Consider the following 23,000-nt stretch of genomic DNA (forward strand, 5'->3'; position numbering starts at 1 on the left):
CCACAACGTCGTCAACACAGTGGCGTCACGCCTATAAGCGGAGGCGGTTCAAGTGTTAAGGCCTGCACAGGCCTCCATGCTGCAGTAGGCGGCGCAAAACCTGTGCAAATTTTCAGGGAGTGCCGCCGATCGCTGCCAACCAGAGGAGACGCGGCCTCCGGGGACCGTGAGCCACTAAGAACGCCTTTAAGACTGCGCTCGCGTCTTGCCTGGGAGCCGACGCACAAATTTACGCCTCCGAGCTCTCCCTTGAGGCCCCGCCCACTCCTTGCCCTTGAGCTTGCTGGGGGCCCCGGAGGGGGAGTGGCCAAGGGCGAGGAGGAGAGAATGCGCATGCGCAACTGGAACCCAGTCATTTAGCCAACTATCAATCTCGCGAGTGTTGAAAGTCGGTGGCGTAGGTAGTAGACCTGGATGCTGGCGAGATAGATGATATCTACCAGAGGAAGAAGAGGAGGCGGCCAAGTCACTGCCCGCTCCCGGTCCCTCTTTCGCTTTCCTTTCCTTCTCCCTCAACCCTCCGCCCTCCAGTAAATCAGACCGCCTTCCCTGACCTCAGTGACCCGGGTGACCCCGCCCACTCTAGTCGACGTGATTCCCGCCGTGAGGTAAAGCGCCGGTGGAACCCCGAGCCCGGCGGAAAAGGAGGACGACGAGAGGGGGAGGCTGCTGGGCCTGGCTAGGGCTCGTCGCGGAGCCGCGGCGAAGGGGGCGTTCAGGTGGTCCTCTCGCTCCTCCATCAGCTCATTGCGACGTAGCCTTCCAGGCCTAGGCCTCCTCCTCATCCCTGCCGGGCCCGGCCTCTGGCAGCAGCGGGTGACGCAGAAGGAACATCATGTCGTCCGCGGCCGACCCTCCGCCACCCCCGCCTCCCGAGAGCGCGCCTTCCAAGCCCGCAACCTCGGCCGCCGGCAGCGGGAACAACAACAGCAACAAAGGCGGCCCCGAGGGCGTCGCAGCCCAGGCGGCTGCCTCTGCGGCCAGCGCCGCCGCCGCGGACTCCGAGATGGAGGTGAGGGCGGCTCGTGGCGTGCGTGGGGAGAGGGCGGGATGGGGAGGAGGAACTGGTTGCCTCGCCTCTGTGTTAGTGATGAGACGCAGGGCCGAACTTCACCCCTGTGCACCCAGACTCGGCCTCGGACCCTTTGGATCGGAAATGATGCTCTCCCCCTTGCGCCCTGTGCCTAGCCTATCCTAGCCGACTCAAATGGATGTCTGGCACTTCACATTTACATTATTTGTCTCTTTGGCGAACCTTGCCAAACCCTCGAACGCTCTTATTAGACACATGAGGCCGAGTGGGATCTACCTTTTTTTTTTTTTTTTTAAGCTAGACTCCCATAATTCCCTCGCCCATCTCTGAATCTCGATTTTAGTTTCCACTAAACTTGGGGGGAGGGCGAGGGAGATTTCCCTTTAGGAACGAGGATAGATGGGCGGGGTGGGGAAGGCATTTAAAAGGAGCGCCTCCGAGGACTCGGGCCTCCTTTTCTTCATCCCGGTCCTTGCGGGGGAGGTATCTGTTCCGGGCAGAAACAATGGCGAGAGCTGGATAGCCGAGGGCGCAGTGGGGATAAGCGGGGCGCAGCTGCTCCCTTGGAGGGAGAGGAGGCTCCTCCCAGGCACTGTTCCATGGGGAGGGAAGTGACCAAGGCGGCAGCAGCTGTCTTGAACCCCCATCTCTTTTGGGGGGGGTGATGGATGGATGGATGGATGAATGAAGTAGTGAGTCAGGGGGGCTTTCAGACCTGCGCAATTCCTCTTTGGGGGCCTTGGCCTTTTTTTTGAAAATTGGTACCTTTCGCTGCCGAGCCTGTCTTCTGGGCTGGGGCTGGCCGGCCAGGGGATGGTGACAGTACTGCGGGGGTGGAAAGATTGGGGAACTGCCAGGCGGGTCTCTTGGGTGTGCTCCAAGGCTTTGCGATGTCTGGGAACAAAGTGATTGCTTGCTCCTTCCAAATTTTATTCTTGGCCTTCAGTCTGTTTTGAGATATTTTATAGTTGCAGCCCAAAGATTTCTGGGATTTTTCCATCCTTGGACAGATTGAGCGAAGGTAATACTGCTCTAAAAATGAACGTTGCCGCAGAATTAATAAGGAAATGGTAGCGCAGTTTGCCATTGAAGCATTTGGCGCAGTAGTTTTATTTGGGCAACAGCGGTCTAATCTAGAGTGAAGTAACATGTTACTACTAGTTTTTGAAAGAACTTTTAGGTGACGGTGGGTTTTGGTGGACTAGGACATCTGGTGTTCTGTAGTTTTCAGTGACTTGAGATTTGTTTCAGATTCATATCTGGTGTTGCCTATTTTCTCTTTCTTTAGATTTTAAATGGTTCTTTTGCATTCCCAGGGTTAACTTGGATTCCTGCTGCATGGCTTAAGGGGGTTTGAAGTTTGACACTAAAAGCAATTGTATGTAAATACGCAGTGCTCTGCAAATTGCTGTCCTGAGTTGTCCTCAGCTTCTCAAAAGGGGCTGTCATTCAAATGTTGGAGTAACAACCAAAGCCTCACAGGAGGTGTTACGGAAACATCAGAAAGCAGAATAATTTAAAGCCTAAACTAAATATTTTGGCTTTCAGTTGCTATTTTTAAGTTAAAGTGGAATTAAAGTTTAACTATGAATATTAATGTTACAACAAGTACCAAATGATGTCAGTGGTATTTTTATTTGCCAGATGGGGAAATTGAGTCTTCTGGTAAATAGAACCTGTGATAGAACCCACATCTGGCTCTGAAGCTGACCCTTTCCCCGAATATCTTGCCCTTTCATATTCTTACAAAAAAGGTGTTTGACGATTTCATTTATTGAAGAATGACTTAGTTATTTTTACCTTCTTAGAATAGGAACATCAGTAATTTTATCAATCTTTTTACTGACTAGTTTTAGTTGTTTTTTTTTTTTCCTTCACATTATAGTGTGATTTTTCTTTTCTTGGTCTTTTAATTTGGGTTTTTCCAAAATCATATATTTTCTGACAGAGCCCACTTTCCTAGAAATACTAGCTAGCTTTCCTATGTATTAGGTTAATTTTTTCTTTTTGCTTGGTACTGATAGGTCACGGAAGCAGTCTCATTTTTTGTTTATTATTGTGGTCTTTTTGGCAATGTGGATGGGGCCTGTCTTTGTTCATCCTCATTTCTCAGTATTGACTCGACTGATGTAGGTAGGTACACTATATACCACTAACTGTATGACCTCAAGAGTCCTAAATCCAAACCTTTTTTTCCTCTTTTTTTTAGTTAAAACTGAAAGAAATAATGACTGCTGTTGGAAAGCACATCTTATTTTTTTAGGATGTATTTGACCTTTCATGGTATCCCAGTACCATTTTTTGAAGTAGGCTAGGTTGGTGGCTTTGTCATTTTTACTTGTGGAGACCAGAGATTTGTGATGAGTTTAAGGTTACACAGGTTCCTACAGGTCTTAGCAATGAAGTTAGACTTGAATTTGGGTTAGTTGACCTCTTAATTTTAGTGCTATACCAGCCCCATCCCCCCAACTTCTTAATCACAGGTAGCTTTATTACAGTATGTACTGCCACACACAGATTAGTACATCATTAATTAAAATTAGACTTTCACCAGCTCTTCTTAATGTTCTTTTAATGGATGAGTGGAACTTTGCAGTGTAGTTGTTGCTGTTATTTTGTTGTTTGTGGCGTTTTGAATGTCAGGGTGAATAAATTTGCAAAAATAGCACATTTATTTCCAATTAAGGAATCAGATTGTACTTAAAGGGTATTCACTTTAGGCTGCATGATGAATTTTTTTAATTTTCCAGAAGATGGGAATCAGCGTGACTAATGCGACTCTCCAGGTGTATATTTGTGTAGCAGTACAGTAGATACTGCAATTTTATGATTAAAAGGGAACATATTTTCTTCACATTTTATACTGTTTAATTTAGCGTCATAATTTTTGATTAGAATGCGAAACATTTGCTGAAAGTAATTTTGTTCTAGGATGATGGAGATAATAATCTTGTGTTTCAGTCTTGGCAGTAGCCATGCAGTTTATGTATTTGGATTAAATAAGTTGTTATCATCATGGTATTTTTCATCAAGGTTTCCTATCAGGTAGGATGACAGCCATTTAAGTATCTGGGAAATTTGGGACAGGAGTGTATTACTTTGAATGTGTTTTGGGCAGAAATCAGTCTAATAATGGTGTGTTGAGTATTCGTGAAGAACAATCCATGATTTTTCCCTCCTACCAGGAAGTATTTGATGATGCGTCTCCTGGAAAGCAAAAAGAAATCCAAGAACCAGATCCTACCTATGAAGAAAAAATGGTATGTTCTAGGCATATGAAGAGTTTTATATAAGTTTTTATTAGGTGATTAAGTGTACCAAAATTGAAGCACAGATATCCAATTTAAATATGTATAACGTGGAGTACTATAACTTTTGTACCTTACTTGACTTAACTTGACTATGTAAAGCAAATATAGAAGTATTGCATGAATTCACATATTATGTAAATATGTGGGTTATGCTAACACCCCTTTTATTTTAAGATTTAGCATTGGGAGTGAGGTGAGTTAAAGACCAGAGAAGTAATTATTCAAGGTAATGTTTACTTTGCATGTGTCTGGCATTGTACTCTACTGGTTATAAAGCAAATAATACATGCTCCTTGCCTACAGTCTTCTTATAATATGGATGGGATCTTTACAAAACAGAATATGAATGTTATACTTGAAAAATACCCAGCTCATGTTTCATATCCTCTTAGGAAACTTTAATTTACCCTGAGTTAACCAGTACCTACAAAGAGCTTTAAATTTAAATTTAGATTCAATAGTAATGACTAATAGTGAATGATTATTATGTAGCAGGCCCCGTTCTAAGTGCTTTGTATGGATTAAACTCATTTAATTGTTCTGAAGTCTTAAAAAGTTAAAATAGCATGTGTAATAATAACACCACTACGCAACACAGTGTGCTTCTTAAGAGTGGGGACAGTGTCTTCATCTTTCTGTCTTCAGCACCCAGAACAATATCTGGCGCATAGTAAATTTTAACCAATCTTACCTTCCCCTTGTTCTTTGACTTTCTCTTCAATATCAATAAATGTTTCTGAATCTCTTAAATAGCTTCAAAATCCTAAAAGTATGCACATGTGTATATGTATACACATATATAATGTGCGTAATACATATTGCAATATGTAAAGTAGAAATGTTATAATATTCTATATGATTTCTATTACATTTATATATGTGTATATCTGTAACTGTCCTGCTGCCTTTCTTTGCTGTCAAACTTAATTGGAGAAAAAGATATATTTTCCAGCTCTACTTTTCCCATTCATTCCTTTAACCCTTCACAACTTAGATTCTGTCATTAACACTGTACTAGTGATTCTAATGGCCAGTTCTTTGGCTTAATTGTAGTTTGATTTTCCTTGCTGTCACTTGTGTTTGACACCATTGACCACTCCACAGAATTGTTTCTTGCCTTGAGAGACCTTTTTTTCCTTGATGATATCCTATTTACTTGACTATTCCTTTGTCCTTCTCATTACATTCTGAACATTTGTCCTTGGACAGTTTGATCCTTGTCACTGGTTTTCATCTGCCATCTCTTAAGTGAATACTTCAGATGCCTCCAACCATTGCATTTTCATTTGTTTGTTGGACCTTTAAGTCCCTTTGGTACCTCTTATTTAGGAGTATCCAAAATTGAATTCCTTATCTCTACCCGACACTTCTACTTAGGATTATCTCAATGAATGAAAGTTTCTTTTAATAAATACCCAAGCTGTTACAGTACCTCATAGTTTTAATAGTCCTGGCAAATTTAACTTCATAAATATTTCTCTTATCTTTTCCCCATCATCCTAGTTCAGTATTCTTCTGTTGCATGAATTATTGTGTTGGCATCTTTATTTGGCTCCTTTCTCATATCTGGTTTCTTCCACATCTCTTTGTGTTTTTGCAAAGTATATTTACAACACAAATCTGATTATATAATGGAGGTTTTCCGTGGTTCTTTACACTGCTTTTCATCTTCACGGTTCCCTTTATTGTAAATTTTTTCTCACTTCCTACAGATTTTTTAGTTTCCTAGTTTAATTTCCTTTTTCAACATCATGATCTTGAGAAGCAGTTTATTTCTAAGCAACTTCTTTATCATCTGCTAGATCCTATTCATAGGTAAGTCTTGATATCCACTCTTCATTCTTGAACCCAGGGTGCTGAGTACTGCTTGAGAAAACTAAAATAATAGTGCTGATTGGTACCGGAATAAGTTTATGGCTTTTACTGTCTTTGCCTTTCAGTATTTATTGCTCAACAATCCCATTTTAGCCATTCGAAAACTTTGCCACTCTGATTAAGTGTTCTACTCCTTTTCTGCCACACCCTCATTTTCAGTCTTCCTCCACAAAGAATTGCAGGCCCATCATCAATTTACTTCCTCTCTGTTTCCAAGCATGTATGGCTTCTACTGCCCTGGTCGTTTCCTTCTGTCTCAGAGAAAGAAGCTTTTTCCAAGGCTATTGATATTAATCTTCCATTTGATTTTATGATTCATTTCTTTTAGGTTCCTGATCTTAGTCTATTGTTTCTACTTTTTAGGAAGGGATTTTTCTCCTTAAACCTTTTTTTTTTAATTGAAGTATAGTTGATTTACAGTGTTGTGCCAGTCTGTGCTGTACAGCAAAGTGACTCAGTTTTACACGTGTATGCATTCTTTTTTTAATATTCTTTTCCATTATGGTTTATCCCAGGAGATTGGATGTAGTTCTCTGTGCTATAGAGTAGGACTTTATTGTTTATCCATTCTAAATGTAATAGTTTGCATCTACCAACCCCAAATTCCCAGTCCATCCCTCTTCCTCCCCTCCTCCCCGTTGGCAACCACAAGTCTGATCTTTGTGTCTGTGTGTCTGTTTCTATTTTGTAGATAGGTTCATTTTCCTTACCCCTCTTTTAAGATCTCAAGTCATTTTTACCTTAACCTTCTCATTTTTTCAAACAACAAGGTCTTTGCCTGTTATTCCCCTCAAACCTTTGCCACAGTTCTACTGAAAGCTTATTCTGTAAGTGTATTCTGAACTCGGTTTTTTTGCAACTAGTTTGTAACCCCACCACTACTTGAGTCAATGAGAGAATTTTGGAAATTATGGAATCTTTTGTAAAGCCCTGGTGAAACTTATATTTAATTCTTTAAGGCAGTAGTTCTCAAACTTGACCTTGTAGAAGATAACAGAGGTCTTGGATATTTTTGGTCTGATGGATCATGAACCACACTTTTGAAAAAATACCATCTTAAGACATCTAGAGCCATTAAAGGTTTTTGAGCATTAGAGAGGTGTGATAAGGTCTAAGAATTGGGGGGACCCCCTCCCTTCTCTGTTGAAACATTACTTCTGTTCGGATTTTCCTGATCTTCCTGGTTAAAATTTCAGTGCTACTTGCACTTGCCATCACTCTGCTTTATTTTTACTTCTGAGTATTCATCATTTTCTGACAGTCTTACATAATTTACCTATTATGTTCTGTTTTCAATATTGGACTATAATGAAAACTTCCTAAAGAAACAAAATACCTTTTCTGGTAGACACACAGAAGTATTTTTTGAATTGAATAGGTGTTTATGAAGAAAATGTTGATTTGAAAATGTTTTTAAAGAAGTGAAGAATACATATTCAGTGATTTGAATACTGTAGAGTAGCTTTTACTTTAAACTATCTAGACTCTGACCTATCTGAATTTATTTCCAGAGCTTATTTATCTTGATCCAAACATAACTACAATAATAGGCAGTCTTTTTTAAGTAGCAACATCTTCTCATTGCATGGTCTTGGCTTTTGTTTTATTGTACGTGTATTAGGAAATGAAATTGTGCAAAATACATATATGTATATGGATCTCAGCTCAGTACTTTAAAACAGTTTTTTAGTCTTCCGAAACAAACAACTGAAGCTTGTCATCTATAGGACATTACTAAGGAGAAACATGTTGACCTGGTGTTAGTTGTATGGATTGGGCTACATTTGTGATCCAGTGAAACACTGTCACCCTGTGCCTTCCTGATAGCAAATTGGGCTTCAGTTTTACCTTGGTATGATTTTTAAAAATTATGTTTTCCTTTAAAAAGACATAGGTTTTACAACATTACGATGTTTGACTATCTCTGGTGTTTGCTAGGTAAAATATTGTTTTGGAATTCATCCTAAAATTGACATTTTAAACATTTATAGGTAGAGATGTTGAGTTGAGTAACTGGTTTCTCTATTTATTGAACTCCTGTCTTCTTGTTTCTCCTTTTTTTAACCAAACTGTTAGTGTGTCTGTAAAAAGTCTGTTGTCTAAAGCCTCTCGATTTCCCTTGTTTATTTTTATAAAAACTTGATTTCAAGATCTTAAATGTTTTTTGGTTTAAATTCTTCCATTTTCTTTGTGTGATAATAAGGAACATTCAAAGCAGCAGATCTTAGATATGAAAATAAGAAATGGTATTAAGAACTGCATTGGGTTAATGAATACTTCATGAACTTAATAGATGTTTTTCAAGCCTGATAGCCTTTTAACATTTGAAACATCCTAACTGATGAATGACCAATGCATTTTTTCCCCCTTCTGAATAAATACACTTGTATGGCACAATGTCTTTTGATTTTTTATTTAATATTTTTTTGTCAACTGTATTGAAGTATAATTGACACACAATAGTTTTATGTTTGTAATTCAGTGAGTTTTAGCAAATACATGCGGTCATTTAACCGCCTTACAGTCATGATGTAGAACAGTTCTTTGATCCCCAAAACTTTTGCTCCTGCCCTCATCCCCTTGCCACTTCAGATCTGCTTTCTACGAAATCACTACTTAGAATTTCATATAAGTTGGATCGTGCAGTATGTAGTCTTTTATGTTTGGTTTCTTTCATTTAGTATAATGCTTTTGAAACTCATCTGTGTTGTTACCCATAGCAGTAGTTTGTTCCTTTTTATGTCTGAGATTGTTGTGTGGAGGCGTGTTGAAACTTTGATTTCTGAAGTTGTATTAATATTCTGATAAAATGTGTTTTAAAATTTTTTGCAGCAAACTGACCGGGCAAATAGATTTGAGTATTTATTAAAGCAGACGGAGCTGTTTGCACATTTCATTCAGCCTGCTGCTCAGAAGACTCCAACCTCACCTTTGAAGATGAAACCAGGGCGCCCACGAATAAAAAAGGATGAGAAGCAGAACTTGCTGTCAGTTGGCGAGTGAGTAATATTTGATACTTAATAGTTGAAGCAGACTTATTTTTGATAGTCTTCATTAGGAGCATAAAATCACTTTATTAAGAAAAATTGTTTTGGTGCTGTTATTTATTTGGCCTGATTGGCTTGGCAGGATATAGCCATACGTGTATAAATAAATAAAAATTTGCATAATGCTTTATTTTTATATGGACTGAATAGGGAATTCAGATGTATTCCACTCCTTGGAGTGGAAACAAATGCAGAGGTTAAGCAGCCTATTTAACATCACCTAGAAGGAATTAGAATAATCCAGCTTTGAACTTAGATCTGACTTGGGGTGTGCTCTAGTCTCCTAAACCACATAGATGCATTGAGGGTGTTGCTATTATCTGAAGTCTGTGCTTGTGTGTGGATGTTGTGATGATTTATGCCACGGCAGTTTGTTTAAAATTTTTGTTACATACTTAGTTTTCTTTATAGAAATTGAAGTGTCAAGGTGTATGATGACACTGTTAGGTGGTGGTTCAATATGTGTAAAGTAATTCTTATATGTTGAATTTATAAATTCTTTTTTAGAATTTGTGCTGGTTGGATAACTAAGATGTTCAGTTTGTAATCATAAATTTAGGGCAATCTCAGCTCCCTGGAGTGGCTATATGTAATTTCCAATGTGAAAAATGAAATGTGATCAGTAATTAAAATATGCTAGGTTATCTAAAAGAGGAGAGTACAAACTGTTATCAACACTGTTAAATTTACTACATAGTATACAGAAACGTGGAAGTATTAGCTCTATCTCGAGGGCATTATCATCAAAAAGCATATTACCTTAATTTTATTTGGGGTATTCTACTCATCTAATATGTCTTTTTGCTAATCCATTGTTTGTAACCAAAGTGCTTTTGTTTTAATACATATGAAACTTCATGAGAACTTTGCAATTCAGATGTATTTAAATTTTTCAGACTTGAAGTTTGCAGCTGTTTAAATAGCGTCAGTCTCATGCTCTGGAAATGCAGACTACTGTAATGGATATTGTTATGGGGTCATCAGTATGATGGCATGAGAAGAAACACTTCTATTAAGAGCCTGTAAGATGAAGATACCATGTAGTAAATAGATAAAAAATTGTTCAGCTTTGATCTTATTAGTGTTGGTGAAGAAAAGGAGTCTTGGTTAATAGATTTCTTTTCTACCCATTAAACCATCTTAAATGGAAAGTTAGCTTAAGTGAAGTAATTAGGGTAATGGTACTGTCCTGTCCTTCAGTATAGTACATATATGCTTTTTTTCCCCTTTCCATCATCCAGTTAACTATCAATGATGCCTCAATTTGAAGTAATAAAGCATATTCCAGCTTTTATCTTCAGTTTTAACAACCATAATAATCAACTATCTTGATAATATATTGTGAAGGAGATTTTATTAAAAAAAAAAAAAACGAAGTTAAAATTCTCAGTTTATGGAGAATAACTTGGGGTTGGGGGGGGCGGGTAGATCTTCGCACTAAGTTTCATAGGGTTGGAATGCAGAGAAGCACAAGAAATAACACGTACACTAAGACTTTCTGATTAGGAGCACATAAAACAAGCAAAAATATCCTTGCGTTTTTATTGCCTTGGCCTGCATTTCTGAGGAATATTTCTCTGTCTGGGAAGGCTGATTATCCTCTCCCATCAAGCATGTAGTTTTGGTAGAAATAAGCAATAAGTTAGATTTAGAGGTCACAAGAGTGGAATAATCTACTGCTTTCTAATTTAAATGAAAATATTTGTTGAAAAGATGAAGGTGTAATTGGAAACTTGAGAATTGGGGAGTAAATAGTTTTACTTACCTGAGTCCTTTAGAGATTAAGAAATCTGGCACTATTATAACTGAAGAAAATTACTTTTTAAGAGGAAGTATCTGATTTTCTTGGGATGTAGAATCTGGGCAAGTGTATTTAAAATGCTTTGAGTAATTCTGATGAATCTAGTTAAGAGTCATTGCTTAAGCCCAAAGTCTCTATTCTGCATATTCTCCAGCTTTTGGTGAAAGCTGTAGTCTTAAAAATGTGACTTCTGGTACTATTTGAGGTGGGGGGGGGCAAAATTCTTAACTTTAAAATGCAAATTATGAGGTTTTTCTGACTGCATATTTCCTTGAAATTAGATTATCACATTTATGTTTATCAGGTTCTGGTTAACCTAAGGTATTACTCTATTTTAAAAACTGTATGTATATCTTAGAAAAACCATGTAAAACATTGCAGGTTTAAATTTACTAATGATTTCTACTGTTTACTTTTTTAGTCTTAATTTACATGCCTGTTAAGAAATTATTGCGTAATCTTGGTCAGCCTCTTGACTATTATGTTGAAATAGTAGCTGGTAGTTAAAATTAAAGCCAAAACTCAAATCACTTGATTTTATTTTAAACTTGACAGCTATCGGCACCGAAGAACAGAGCAAGAGGAGGATGAAGAATTATTAACAGAAAGCTCCAAAGCAACCAATGTTTGCACTCGATTTGAAGACTCTCCGTCATGTACGTTACACATATTCAATTACGTGATGTCTGAAACATCCCCTTTTGAGATATCCTTTGGTTAATGTTGTGGATTTTTCTTGGCTGTAATTTATAAATGGAATTTTTAGTGATCTTTTGAAGTTTATTGATAGTGAAATGAACTTCAGATATTTTTTGGATGGAAGCCATAGTATATTAGTATGATAGTGGTGCTGTATTTCAAAGGGTCATAAAACGCCATTGTGCTTGTTGTGGCCTGAATGTATATGTAAAACTGGGGATGAAGTTTGCCTTATATTTGCCCCAGATAAGAAGACTAATGTGTAAAAAAAGGCACTTCATAAAGAATTTTTGTACTCATCTTCTGATTTTTCTATTTGTTTTAAATTTTTTTCCAAAATGTACTTATTAAAGGTTTTCCAAAAGAAAACATGGTTAACAAGGTTTAGGTTTTACCCATCTGTGATCTTGGTTGTCTGGTGGCACGGTTGTCTTCACTGAAGCCCAGCGTTTTTTTCCTGACCTCCTTTCTCTGTCTCACTTGATGACAAGTTTGTATGATCATAGTGGTTGTGAGCAAAAAAAATTTGTAATAGTCAATATAGGGCGTATAGTTTGGATTTGTTATCTTAATAATTAGCAAACTGAACTTCAGGGAAGATAGGATTTGATTAGAAATTCAGCAGGCTGGTTAAAGTGTGTACCTCCAGATTTTTTTTTTTTTTTGCTACACAGTACGCAGTTTCCATTTCTTTTCATGAAGCTAGAGGCCAGAACCAGATTTACAAGGAGAAAGGAAATTTGAATTATTTGAGTTATCTCTTTCTCACATTCCTACATTGTAACTAGTTTTCCCAGCATTGATTAACTTTTCATCTCAAAGCAGTGTTTTTCAAAAGGGATGGAGTACAGAATACATAGTTTTTTAAGAAGTTGGGTTATTTATGATCCATATACTTAGTAATTATTCTGGGGTGGGAAATATGTAGTAAACCCTGGAAGAGATACAGTTCCTTTTTGTAGGACCCCTTGGAAAAGTAAATTAAGGAAGGGTAAAGGAAAAACAATCTCTTCTAATTCCTATTTCCCCTTTGTTAGGACAAAAATAAAATCCCCAGAGAACCTTTATTTAGGTCATCAGGGAAGGTGAAAACACTTGGTTAGAAACACTTGTAGTAACATTGAAAAAGGAAATAGAGAGGCCACAGAGTCTCTAGGACCAGTGTATGGGTAACATAGGAACTGAGTGATTGAGGTACTCTGATGCCTCCAGTCATGTTTCCTGTACTCGGTTGTCTTCCATATCCGTCATCTCCACTCCAGACCACCGCAGCTACCTCCACTGATTTGAAACTTGCAAACTTCCCATTCGTAAGACCTAGTAAAGAAGGTAGAGTCGGAATAAACACGTGTAGGCCCAAGTTAAACCTCTGAGTATCAGCTGGAGGGGGAGCTTCCCACCTGTTTTTATTGTCTTTAAAATGTGCATGTCGTTTTTCTTTTGTTCTTAGATGTAAAATGGGGTAAACTGAGAGATTATCAGGTCCGAGGATTAAATTGGCTCATTTCTTTGTATGAGAACGGCATCAATGGTATCCTAGCAGATGAAATGGTATGTGTTTGATAGCTTTGTACAAGTCCACATTTTATAATTTCAAACCTTATATACATCATTAGATTTATAAAAGTTAAGGCTTGTAACATATAGTTTATTGATTATACTCTAGAACTGTTAGCAAACTAACCCTCTGTCAAACTGATAAAAGCTCACTTTAGTTGCATAAGTGGGATCTTATATCTGTACTTCAGCTGTGAGGAATTATTATCTATGAAAGTGTAATAAATTTAAAAATAATACATTTTGAGAAACATGCCTTTGGTTGACTTTTATAATGTAATGATTTGGCCTTCTCCCTTGAATTCTACAAAATACAGGTGGTGGGGTCAATTGAATGTCATCGAGAAATATTTTCTCCATGATGGTAGCTTGTACAGTTCTATCCCGTAAAACATTATATCTTGTTTACTGTTTACTAGTTACGTAGTGAATGTTTTATGTTTCCCTATAGCTATAGTGCTAAGACAGTTGCTTAGAGAAAGTATGGAGTCAAAAGAAATAGGTCTCAATTCTAGCTCTGCTAGGTGACCTTGGGAAAGTCACTTAAATATCTGGGCCTTATGGACATGGTAATAGTACATCCTTCAAAGACTTGTGAAGGTTAAATGACGTAACACTCGTAAACTTGACACACATCAAGTTTTTGCCATTTGTTAGCTGTACACATAGCTTTACTTTTAAATGTTTCTGTATATGTCGGGAAGTATGAATATGGAAGTCTGTTTTGTTTTTGTATTTCATTGCTTTGTGTTTATTTTATCTTTCAGGGCCTGGGAAAGACTCTTCAAACAATTTCTCTTCTTGGGTACATGAAACACTATAGAAACATTCCTGGTCCTCATATGGTTTTGGTTCCTAAGTCTACATTACACAACTGGATGAGTGAATTCAAGAGATGGGTACCAACACTTAGATCTGTTTGTTTAATAGGCGATAAAGAACAAAGAGTAAGTTTCTCATATTTCATTACATTTTTGATATTAAAAGAATTTGAATTTAGGTTTGTGGGAGGGGGATAACTAGAGGAGGGATAAAAGGAGAGAAAAAGGGTCCAATAATAAGCTTGGTCTTCACAAATAATTAGTAATTTATAAATGGAAAATTCTTTTGATGGTTAAGATTTATACTAGGGAAATGGGAGTTGTAGACTGTAGAAAGCTATAAGAATATAGTTGTTTTCTCCTGCTTTCTGGGGGTAGTTATAAAATCAAAGGCTGTGTCTCATTCTAGCAGCATTTTCTTATTTTTAAAAGAAGTTTTGAGTGTGTGAGGTGGTTAGAAATTTAAGGAGCCAGATTTTTAGATTGATGTATATAATGGTAATAGTCATAGAATAGTGATTTGTAATAATAGATAATAATGTGAATAGTAAAAATGTAAATAGTAATGTGATAAGTCGGTATGATATCTTTCAAAATAAGTTAAAATATTGATAAGTTGGCACATCCTTTTTGGAAGAAAATATGGAAATAATGACACTGTTAAGAATATAAAATTCAGATTAAAAAATGTACTCATACTGTATTGAAGGACTAGGTACCTAATTTTGTTTTCCCTTTATTCAGATATCAGTGATGACTCTAGATTTCTTTTCTCCCTTTTTGTATTCTAAGTTACAAAATTGCTTATTATGTTTTGAAGGCCAGTTGTTTAACCAGTCTTTGCTTTAGTTTCCTCACCTGTAAAATGATAAAATTAATAGCAATGTCTTAATAGATCTATAAACATAAAAGGAATGAAAAATGCTTACTGCAAAGTAGCCGTTAGTCCTTATCTATCTTTATGTCAGAAAATTCTCTATCCTTTCCTAAACCTATGTGCTAAGAATTTCAGCACCTAGTGGAATCAAGGAAAGAAGACATGTTAAGAGTTAGTCTGTTGACTTCTGCACCGAAGAATTTTGTCAGTTGGTTTTTACTAAATGGCTCTGACATGATTACTTCATGGTTAATGAAGTTACTTTGAGCTGGTTCTAGCTGCTTGCGTACTATAGATGACTCTTCTTTTTACTATTCCCACCCCTTTTACATAGTAGATTACATCCTTGTCATCAGTAAATTTAATGTATAGTTTATTTCTGCATGATGTAAATTTTTTCTTTTGCTACACAGGCTGCTTTTGTCAGAGACGTTTTATTACCAGGAGAATGGGATGTATGTGTAACATCTTATGAAATGCTTATTAAGGAGAAGTCTGTTTTCAAAAAATTTAATTGGAGGTACTTAGTTATAGATGAAGCTCACAGGATCAAAAATGAAAAATCTAAGGTAATTTGATATTTAGATGTGCAAATCATTTGTACCTTAGTTTAGAATTTGATCGATGTACAGAATACTCATTCTAATGATGAATCTGTTTCTGTCAGTTGTCAGAAATAGTGAGGGAATTCAAGACTACAAATCGACTATTATTAACTGGAACGCCTCTTCAAAACAACTTGCATGAGCTTTGGTCACTTCTTAATTTTTTGTTGCCAGATGTCTTTAATTCAGCTGATGTAAGTATTTCTTATTATTTTCTAGTTGGAATAATGTTTTTTAATACTATACATTTTTGTAATAGAATTGGCATGCTTCAAAAATCAAACAGATGAACTCATAGAAAAAGAGATCAGATTTGTGGTTACCAGAGGTGGGGGGAGGGGGGGAATTGGATGAAGCCAGTCAAAAGGCACAAAGTTTATTGTACTTATTTATCTTCCACTTATAAATAAATACTAGAGATGTAATGTACAGCATGATAAATGTAGTTAACACTGCTGTATGTTATACATGAAAGTTGTTGAGAGTAAATAACAACTAAGAGTAAGTAACAGTAATAAATCCTAAGAGTTTTCATCACAAGGAAAAATATTTTTTGTTTCTTTGATTTTGTACATACATGAGATGATGGATGTTCTGTGAACATTGTGATGATCATTTCATGATGCGTGTAAGTCAAATCGTTGGGCTGTACACCTGAAACTTATGCAGAGCTGTGTGTCAGTTTATCTCAGTAAAACCAGAAGATTTAAAAAAAAGAATTGGCCTACCTTTCAGTACTACTTGAGATAATCATTACTTTTTCACGCCTTTAGATAGTTAGCCTTGTGTCACCTACCAAGTTTTGTATGCATCCTGAGAATTTACTCTTGTGCCTTTTGATTTTAGTCTTATATTAGAAATCATGGCTTGTTCTCTCTGGAATGTCATAGATTCACATTCTTGCTCTCTCTGGAATGTCATAGATTCACATTCTTATTTGGTGGTCCTGTTGGCCTGACATTGTTTCAGTGGCTCTAGGTGGACTGCTTATGTTTTTAAGGTAGTGCTCGGTGTTCCCCCAAGTGAATTTGCGCACTTCATGTTGCCTGTGTTTTAAGTCCCCAGGATACCATCTCCTCAAGATGGCCTTCAAGTTTGGTGAAATCTGTCTAGCCATTCTTTCTTACGGTTTAGCAAACATAGAACCTAATCCTTACCTTTGATGGATTATTTGCAGTGATAGAAATGGTTAATTAACTATTTGAACTGTTGGTTGTACTTAGGAACATAATGTACATTATGTCAAGAGTCTGTGCTTATTAGTAATTTCAGTTTTTGTTGGACTAGAATTCATTTTTGACCCTTTGTTCCCATTGCTGGAGTGTGTGTGTGGCTTTGAAGAGCTTATTCAAATAAGTTCCAGAAAGGTGTTAATTTTGGTTTGTTGCGTTAAGTAAGGATCATTTTAAGAGTAGAGAAAATTGTGTTCTTGAAAGACATTTAGTCAGTGTCATCAAGCTACTTTGGTTCTGCTTTATGTATTTTGATTTTGTTTTTGAGATAATTTTTTTCCTACCACATTGACACTTTCATTTGTTTAATAATCTCTGCTAAAGCTTTGTTTTAGTTAACACAGTGAATTCTAAGATTATGTTTACTAACAAAGCAAATACAGTTGACCCTGAACAATACAAGTTTGAACTGGGCGGGTCCACATTTTTTTTTTTTTCAGTAGTAAATACTATAGTTCTGCATGATCCACAGTGGGAGGGCTGACTGTAAGTTAGATGTGGATTTTCAACTGCATGGAGTGTTGGTGCTCCTAACCTCTGCGTTGTTCAGTGGTCAGCTGTATATAATAAATATGCTAAAGAGGTAAGGATAGGGAAACTGTCCTTGTTCAAATCCTACCCAAATACTAATGAAATGCTGGTAATCTCAATTTCACTTTTAGTAAGTTTAATGAAAATTGACATTGCTCTAGAAAGCTTGTGTTTGAGTAGTCTGAATGGTCTTTGAGAACAAACCGTGAAGTGGTTTTAATTTTTAAGGTTTTCTGAAACTGAAGAAGGATATTTTTTCAAGGGTATTGATTTTCTAATTCTATAAAACTTGGTTTCTAACAATTTTCTTTTCACTATGAAACTTGGCATCTGGATGTTTTTGAGAAAAATGTTAAGGAAATAATATGATTCTCAAACTAGTTCTAAAATTAATTGCTAACAATAGCACACATGAAAAATAAGGAATTGAACTAAATGATTTTTGCAGTTCACAACTCAAATATTAATTTTAGAAATTATTGCTATATGCTATATAACTAGCATAACAGGGTATTTGTAGTTAAATATTATCTCTGATCTTAATGTATTTTTTGTTTGTTAATCTAGGACTTTGATTCCTGGTTTGATACAAACAATTGCCTTGGGGATCAAAAGCTAGTTGAGAGGCTTCATATGGTAAGTATTTTGGAGTAGAGTTAGAAAGCATATTTCCAATGGGAAAAATGCTACCGATTTAAATTAGCAGATTATTTTTCTGTTAACAGAGAAAAAAGCACAGTGGCTTTAGCATCAGATCTGTTTGAATCCTGCCCACTTAACTGCTTAATCTTATGATGGGAGGAGGGGTAATATAGGCAGTTTTAGCCTTAGAACCTAGGATGGAATCCTAACTTTATGAAGGAAAAAAGTAATCCCTTAGGGTTAAAAAAAGTACAGTGGGGGAAAGAAGAGTTGCATAAGGACTTAATATAGATAAGTTTTGGAAGCTTAGTTCCATTTACATTCTGTAGGAGAATCTAACAGATTTTGTTCTGAAAGGCCAAAGGTCCATCTGTTGTTCTTAAATCCAGTGACTGTGTGTAAGCAGTCGCTAATAGCGCAGTGCGAGAAGAGTTGATAACGTTTTTGCCATGAAGTATGGCTTCATTCCTTCCTGTGGCGATTCACAAGTGAAAGTTGGTAGGAAGATAGAAATTTCTCTGACGGACCACAGATTGTGATACCCTGGCCTGCAGGGTAAATCATGTAAGCATGACATAGAAGGCCTTTCATGACCTAACTTAGGGTTCCTCAACTTCTGTTGACATTTTGGTGTGAATAATTTTTTGGAGGGCGAGGAAGGGTGGCTTTCTTGTTTGACAGCATCCCCAGCACTTCTGCGCTCTAGGTGCCGGAGTATATGCCCTCATTTGCGATAATGAAAAATGTTTTTAGGCATTATAAACATGTCCTGCAGGGCAACATTGCCCCTCCTCCAAAGAGTTAACCTTTCCAGTATTTTCCAACTTCTGTTTCACTTCTTATATCAAGCTTTAATTTGCTGGAGTTGCTGGCCCCATTGTCAGTTTTCTGTAAACATTGTGCTAATCTCAGTCTCTCTGCTTATCTTTTTTGCCACATCTCGTATCCCCTTTGCTGCCCTCTTTTACTGATAACACCTAGGCCAAGACTCAGTGGTGATGTCACTTTCTCCACTGAATACCCAGGCTGAGGCCAGCCTAGAGACTCCTTCTGTATATTCTATCTTTACTAATCTTGACATTCTAATGTTATAGGACTTTGCACAGGGTGCTGAAATGACTTATTTATACATGTTTTCCCTGCTGCATTGTAAACACAAAGGCAGAGTATGTCTTACATTTGTTTTTGTATCCCTAGCACAATGCCTGGCTCAAAGTGGATATTTGATTAAGGGGAAAAAATTAAAAATTTTATGAATGTTCAGTTATTTCTTTCTACATAAATTAATTTTTAAGGTACTTTAAAATTCTGTGTACTAGAATTTTACTTTAAACATTTGAAGATGATGATCTCCTAGACACCTTTGTTTCAATTTAGATGGCATTCAAGCATGTAAGCACTCAGATTTATCTGTTTGAAGGACTGTGGAGGGTATATTAGGCTTTGCTTTAATAAATAGATGGGTACATGTAGGTAAAGCATACTAAAATCCACACAACAGAATACCAGTTTTGGCATTTGTTTTGTTCAGAGAGTAGTATGAAGATACTTACCAAATCGGGGGAAAAGGTCTGATGGCTACCATTCTGCTGTGTCCTGAAATTCCCACCATAGCTCCTGTGATCTCATAATGAAAGAGTATATTCACAATCACATGTGTGTACTTAGGAATGAGATAATTGTATGAGTACAATGATAATTGTACTCTTGTATGAGTTTTCTGTTGTTGCAACACCCCCCAACCCCCCAAAAAACCCACACCAAAACCTAAATTGTATGTATTTTAATAATTCCAGAATTTATGAGTTGGATGAGTGGGTTCTTTGCTGGTTTTACCTGGCTTTATCCAGCTGCATGTACCTGGACAGTTCTGGAAGAGGGCCAGTGGGGCTGAAGGTCCTTACTCATGTGTCTGGCAGTTGGTGCTAGCTTTCGGCTAGGGCCGCACTGGCTTCCTTATGTGATGGTATTAGAGAAGTGTTGCTAATTTTTTTTCTCACCAATTTTTTTTTTTTTTTTTAAATGAAAGCTTCTTTCTTTCTTTCTTTCTTTCTTTATGGCTGTGTTGAGTCTTCGTTCCTGTGCGAGGGCTTTCTCTAGTTGTGGCAAGCGGGGGCCACTCTTCATCGCGGTGCGCGGGCCTCTCACTGTCGCGGTCTCTCTTGTTGCGGAGCACAAGCTCCAGACGCGCAGGCTCAGTAGTTGTGGCTCACGGGCCTAGTTGCTCCGTGGCATTTGGGATCTTCCCAGACCAGGGCTCGAACCCGTGTCCCCTGCATTGGCAGGCAGGCTCTCAACCACTGCTGCCACCAGGGAAGCCCTTCTCACCAATTTTTAATTTGTTTTCTGGTGATTATATTTTTATAAGCTAGTGTAAGTAGAACAAAGGACGACACAGATAAAAGGATATCTTTAGTTTTATAGATGTCAACTGCATACAACATTGGTATGTCTCACAAGTATAATGTTGTGTAAAAGAAACCAGATATAAATGAGCATGAGTCTTTGTATATAAAGTTAAAAACAGGCAAAACTAATTTATGACGTTAAAAAGTATGAATATTGCTTACCTTTGGGAAGAAAAAGGGGGATAGTGACTGGTAAGGTTACAGAAGGATTTATGGGATGTTCTGTTTATCTAGGAGACGGTTACATGGGTATGTTTACTTGATTAAAATGCATCGAACTGTATATTCACGATTTGTATACTTTACATTTGTCTAATTCCATGAGAAAATGGTAGTAAATTTAAAAACTAACCGTGAAGACATCTTAATGTAGATCTAGCCATTTCTTAAGTAATGTTAGACAGTCTACATGCAGGTAACTACTTTGAAATCTGAGAGGCAATGAATGTTGAAAATATCATCTTGAAAATTTACTATTTTTAATACTTTATGACAGTATATATTTTTAAAAAATTTTTGTTGGAGTATAGTTGCTTTACAATGTTGTGTTAGTTTCTGCTGTACAGCAAAGTGAATCAGCCATATGTAAACATATATCCCCTCTTTTTTGGATTTCCTTCCCATTTAAGTCAGCACAGAGCATTGAGTAGAGTTCCCTGTGCTACACAGCAGGCTCTCACTAGTTATCTATTTTATACATAGTATCAATAGTGTATATATATCAGTCCCAATCTCCCAGTTCATCCCACCCTCCCCTTCTCCTTTGGTATCCATACATTTTCTACATCTGTGTCTCTGTTTCTGCTTCGTAAATAAGATCCTCTATACCAGTTTTTTCAGATTCCACATATATGCGTTAATATATGATATTAGTTTTTCTCTTTCTGACTATGTATTGAAAAAATATTCATCTTAACATTTACTCTTTAGGAAATCAGTAATAATAAATTATATATTTGGAAGGAAGAAGTCCTAAGAATAATTTGATATCCAAGAAGATACATTTCTTTTCTATGTATTTAATAGACGCTTTTGAGATCCTGAAATAATACTTATATTACAGATAAGGTCATCTCCATTTCTTTTTGCTCTTTTAAGGTTTTGCGTCCATTCCTCCTTCGTCGAATTAAGGCTGATGTTGAAAAGAGTTTGCCTCCAAAGAAGGAAGTAAAAATCTATGTGGGTCTCAGCAAAATGCAAAGGGAATGGTATGTGTTCTGAGACGTTTTTTGAAATCACTCTTGATCCTGCACTAACTTTCATTTGTATTTTATTTTCCTAACTTGTGTTGTCAGGGAATTCTGTTTGCTGGATTGAACTCAGCCTAAAGAGTTTCCAAGTCGTATAATTTGATTAGGACTTGCTAATCAAATTTGTGATGCAAAGTCTTTATTAGATGACGGAATCACGTTGGGAGGTTTATGAATTCAAAAGTTAAACTTGGCATTTAACAGGGATGCATTTAAAGCCCGCTGCTTGGGTTTTTAAAAAAGAAGCTGTGGTGGCACAGACGTGAGACATGTGATTAACCTGGTGGTTCATAAATACTGGCCCGTGGGCTAGTGCTAGTAGTCCCTGATGAAGTTGGAGATTGTAGAGGTATGAGAACACTTAAGTGCTTTCTCTTTTCGCAGAAAGCTACGTTTGTTTAATTTAAAAGACTCCATTCTGAGTTGATGTTTTATTTTAGGCAGGATAAAATGTCCTTTTGTGAAATTATGGTGATGACACATGGTAGCTACTTTTAAAATACCTGAATAGGACATACTAAAAAAGTTGAAAACCTTGTAAGTTTTTATCATCTTTTTCTTCCTTTCTTTTGTTTTGAATTTTATTTTATTTTTTTATACAGCAGGTTCTTATTAGTCATCCATTTTATACATATTAGTGTATACATGTCAATCCCAATCACCCAGTTCATCGCACACACCCCCTGCCGGCTTTCCCCCCTTGGTATCCATACGTTTGTTCTCTACATCTGTGTCTCAGTTGCTGCCCTGCAAACCGGTTCATGTGTACCATTTTTCTAGGTTCCACATATATGCATTAATATACGATATTTGTTTTTCTCTTTCTGACTTACTTCACTCTGTATGGCAGTCTCTAGATCCATCCACGTGTCTACAAATGATCCAATTTCGTTCCTTTATATGGCTGAGTAATATTCCATTGTATATATGTACCACATCTTCTCTATCCATTCATCTGTTGATGGGCATTTAGGTTGCTTCCAGGACCTGCCTATTGTAAATAGTGCTGCAATGAACATTGGGGGGCATGTGTCTTTTTGAATTATGGTTTTCTTTGGGTACATGCCCAGTAGTGGGATTGCTGGATCATATGGTAATTCTATTTTGAGTTTTTTAAGGAACCTCCATACTGTTCTCCATAGTGGCTGTATCAATTTACATTCCCACCAACAGTGCAAGAGCGTTCCCTTTTCTCCACACCCTCTACAGCATTTGTTGTTTGTAGATTTTCTGATGATGCCCATTCTAACTGGAGTGAGGTGATACCTAATTGTAGTTTTGATTTGCATTTCTCTAATAATTAGTGATGTT

General features: G+C 37.1%; 1 protein-coding gene across 1 annotated transcript in view; it reads left to right on the forward strand.

Annotated features, from left to right (window-relative positions):
* The first annotated feature begins 387 nt into the window (after positions 1–387).
* Positions 388–23,000, forward strand: part of SMARCA5 (SNF2 related chromatin remodeling ATPase 5) — a 45,898-nt gene continuing 23,285 nt past the window's right edge. Inside the window, exons 1-10 of the mRNA XM_068542555.1 lie at positions 388–1,012; positions 4,219–4,293; positions 9,052–9,218; positions 11,623–11,723; positions 13,217–13,317; positions 14,091–14,270; positions 15,435–15,590; positions 15,689–15,820; positions 17,957–18,025; positions 21,538–21,647. Of these exons, the coding sequence (XP_068398656.1) occupies positions 836–1,012; positions 4,219–4,293; positions 9,052–9,218; positions 11,623–11,723; positions 13,217–13,317; positions 14,091–14,270; positions 15,435–15,590; positions 15,689–15,820; positions 17,957–18,025; positions 21,538–21,647 (1,268 nt within the window). The 5' untranslated portion in view covers positions 388–835. The remainder of the gene's footprint in view (positions 1,013–4,218; positions 4,294–9,051; positions 9,219–11,622; positions 11,724–13,216; positions 13,318–14,090; positions 14,271–15,434; positions 15,591–15,688; positions 15,821–17,956; positions 18,026–21,537; positions 21,648–23,000) is intronic.

This window comes from Eschrichtius robustus, chromosome 4 (assembly GCF_028021215.1).
Source record: "Eschrichtius robustus isolate mEscRob2 chromosome 4, mEscRob2.pri, whole genome shotgun sequence".
Lineage (NCBI taxonomy): Eukaryota > Metazoa > Chordata > Mammalia > Artiodactyla > Eschrichtiidae > Eschrichtius > Eschrichtius robustus.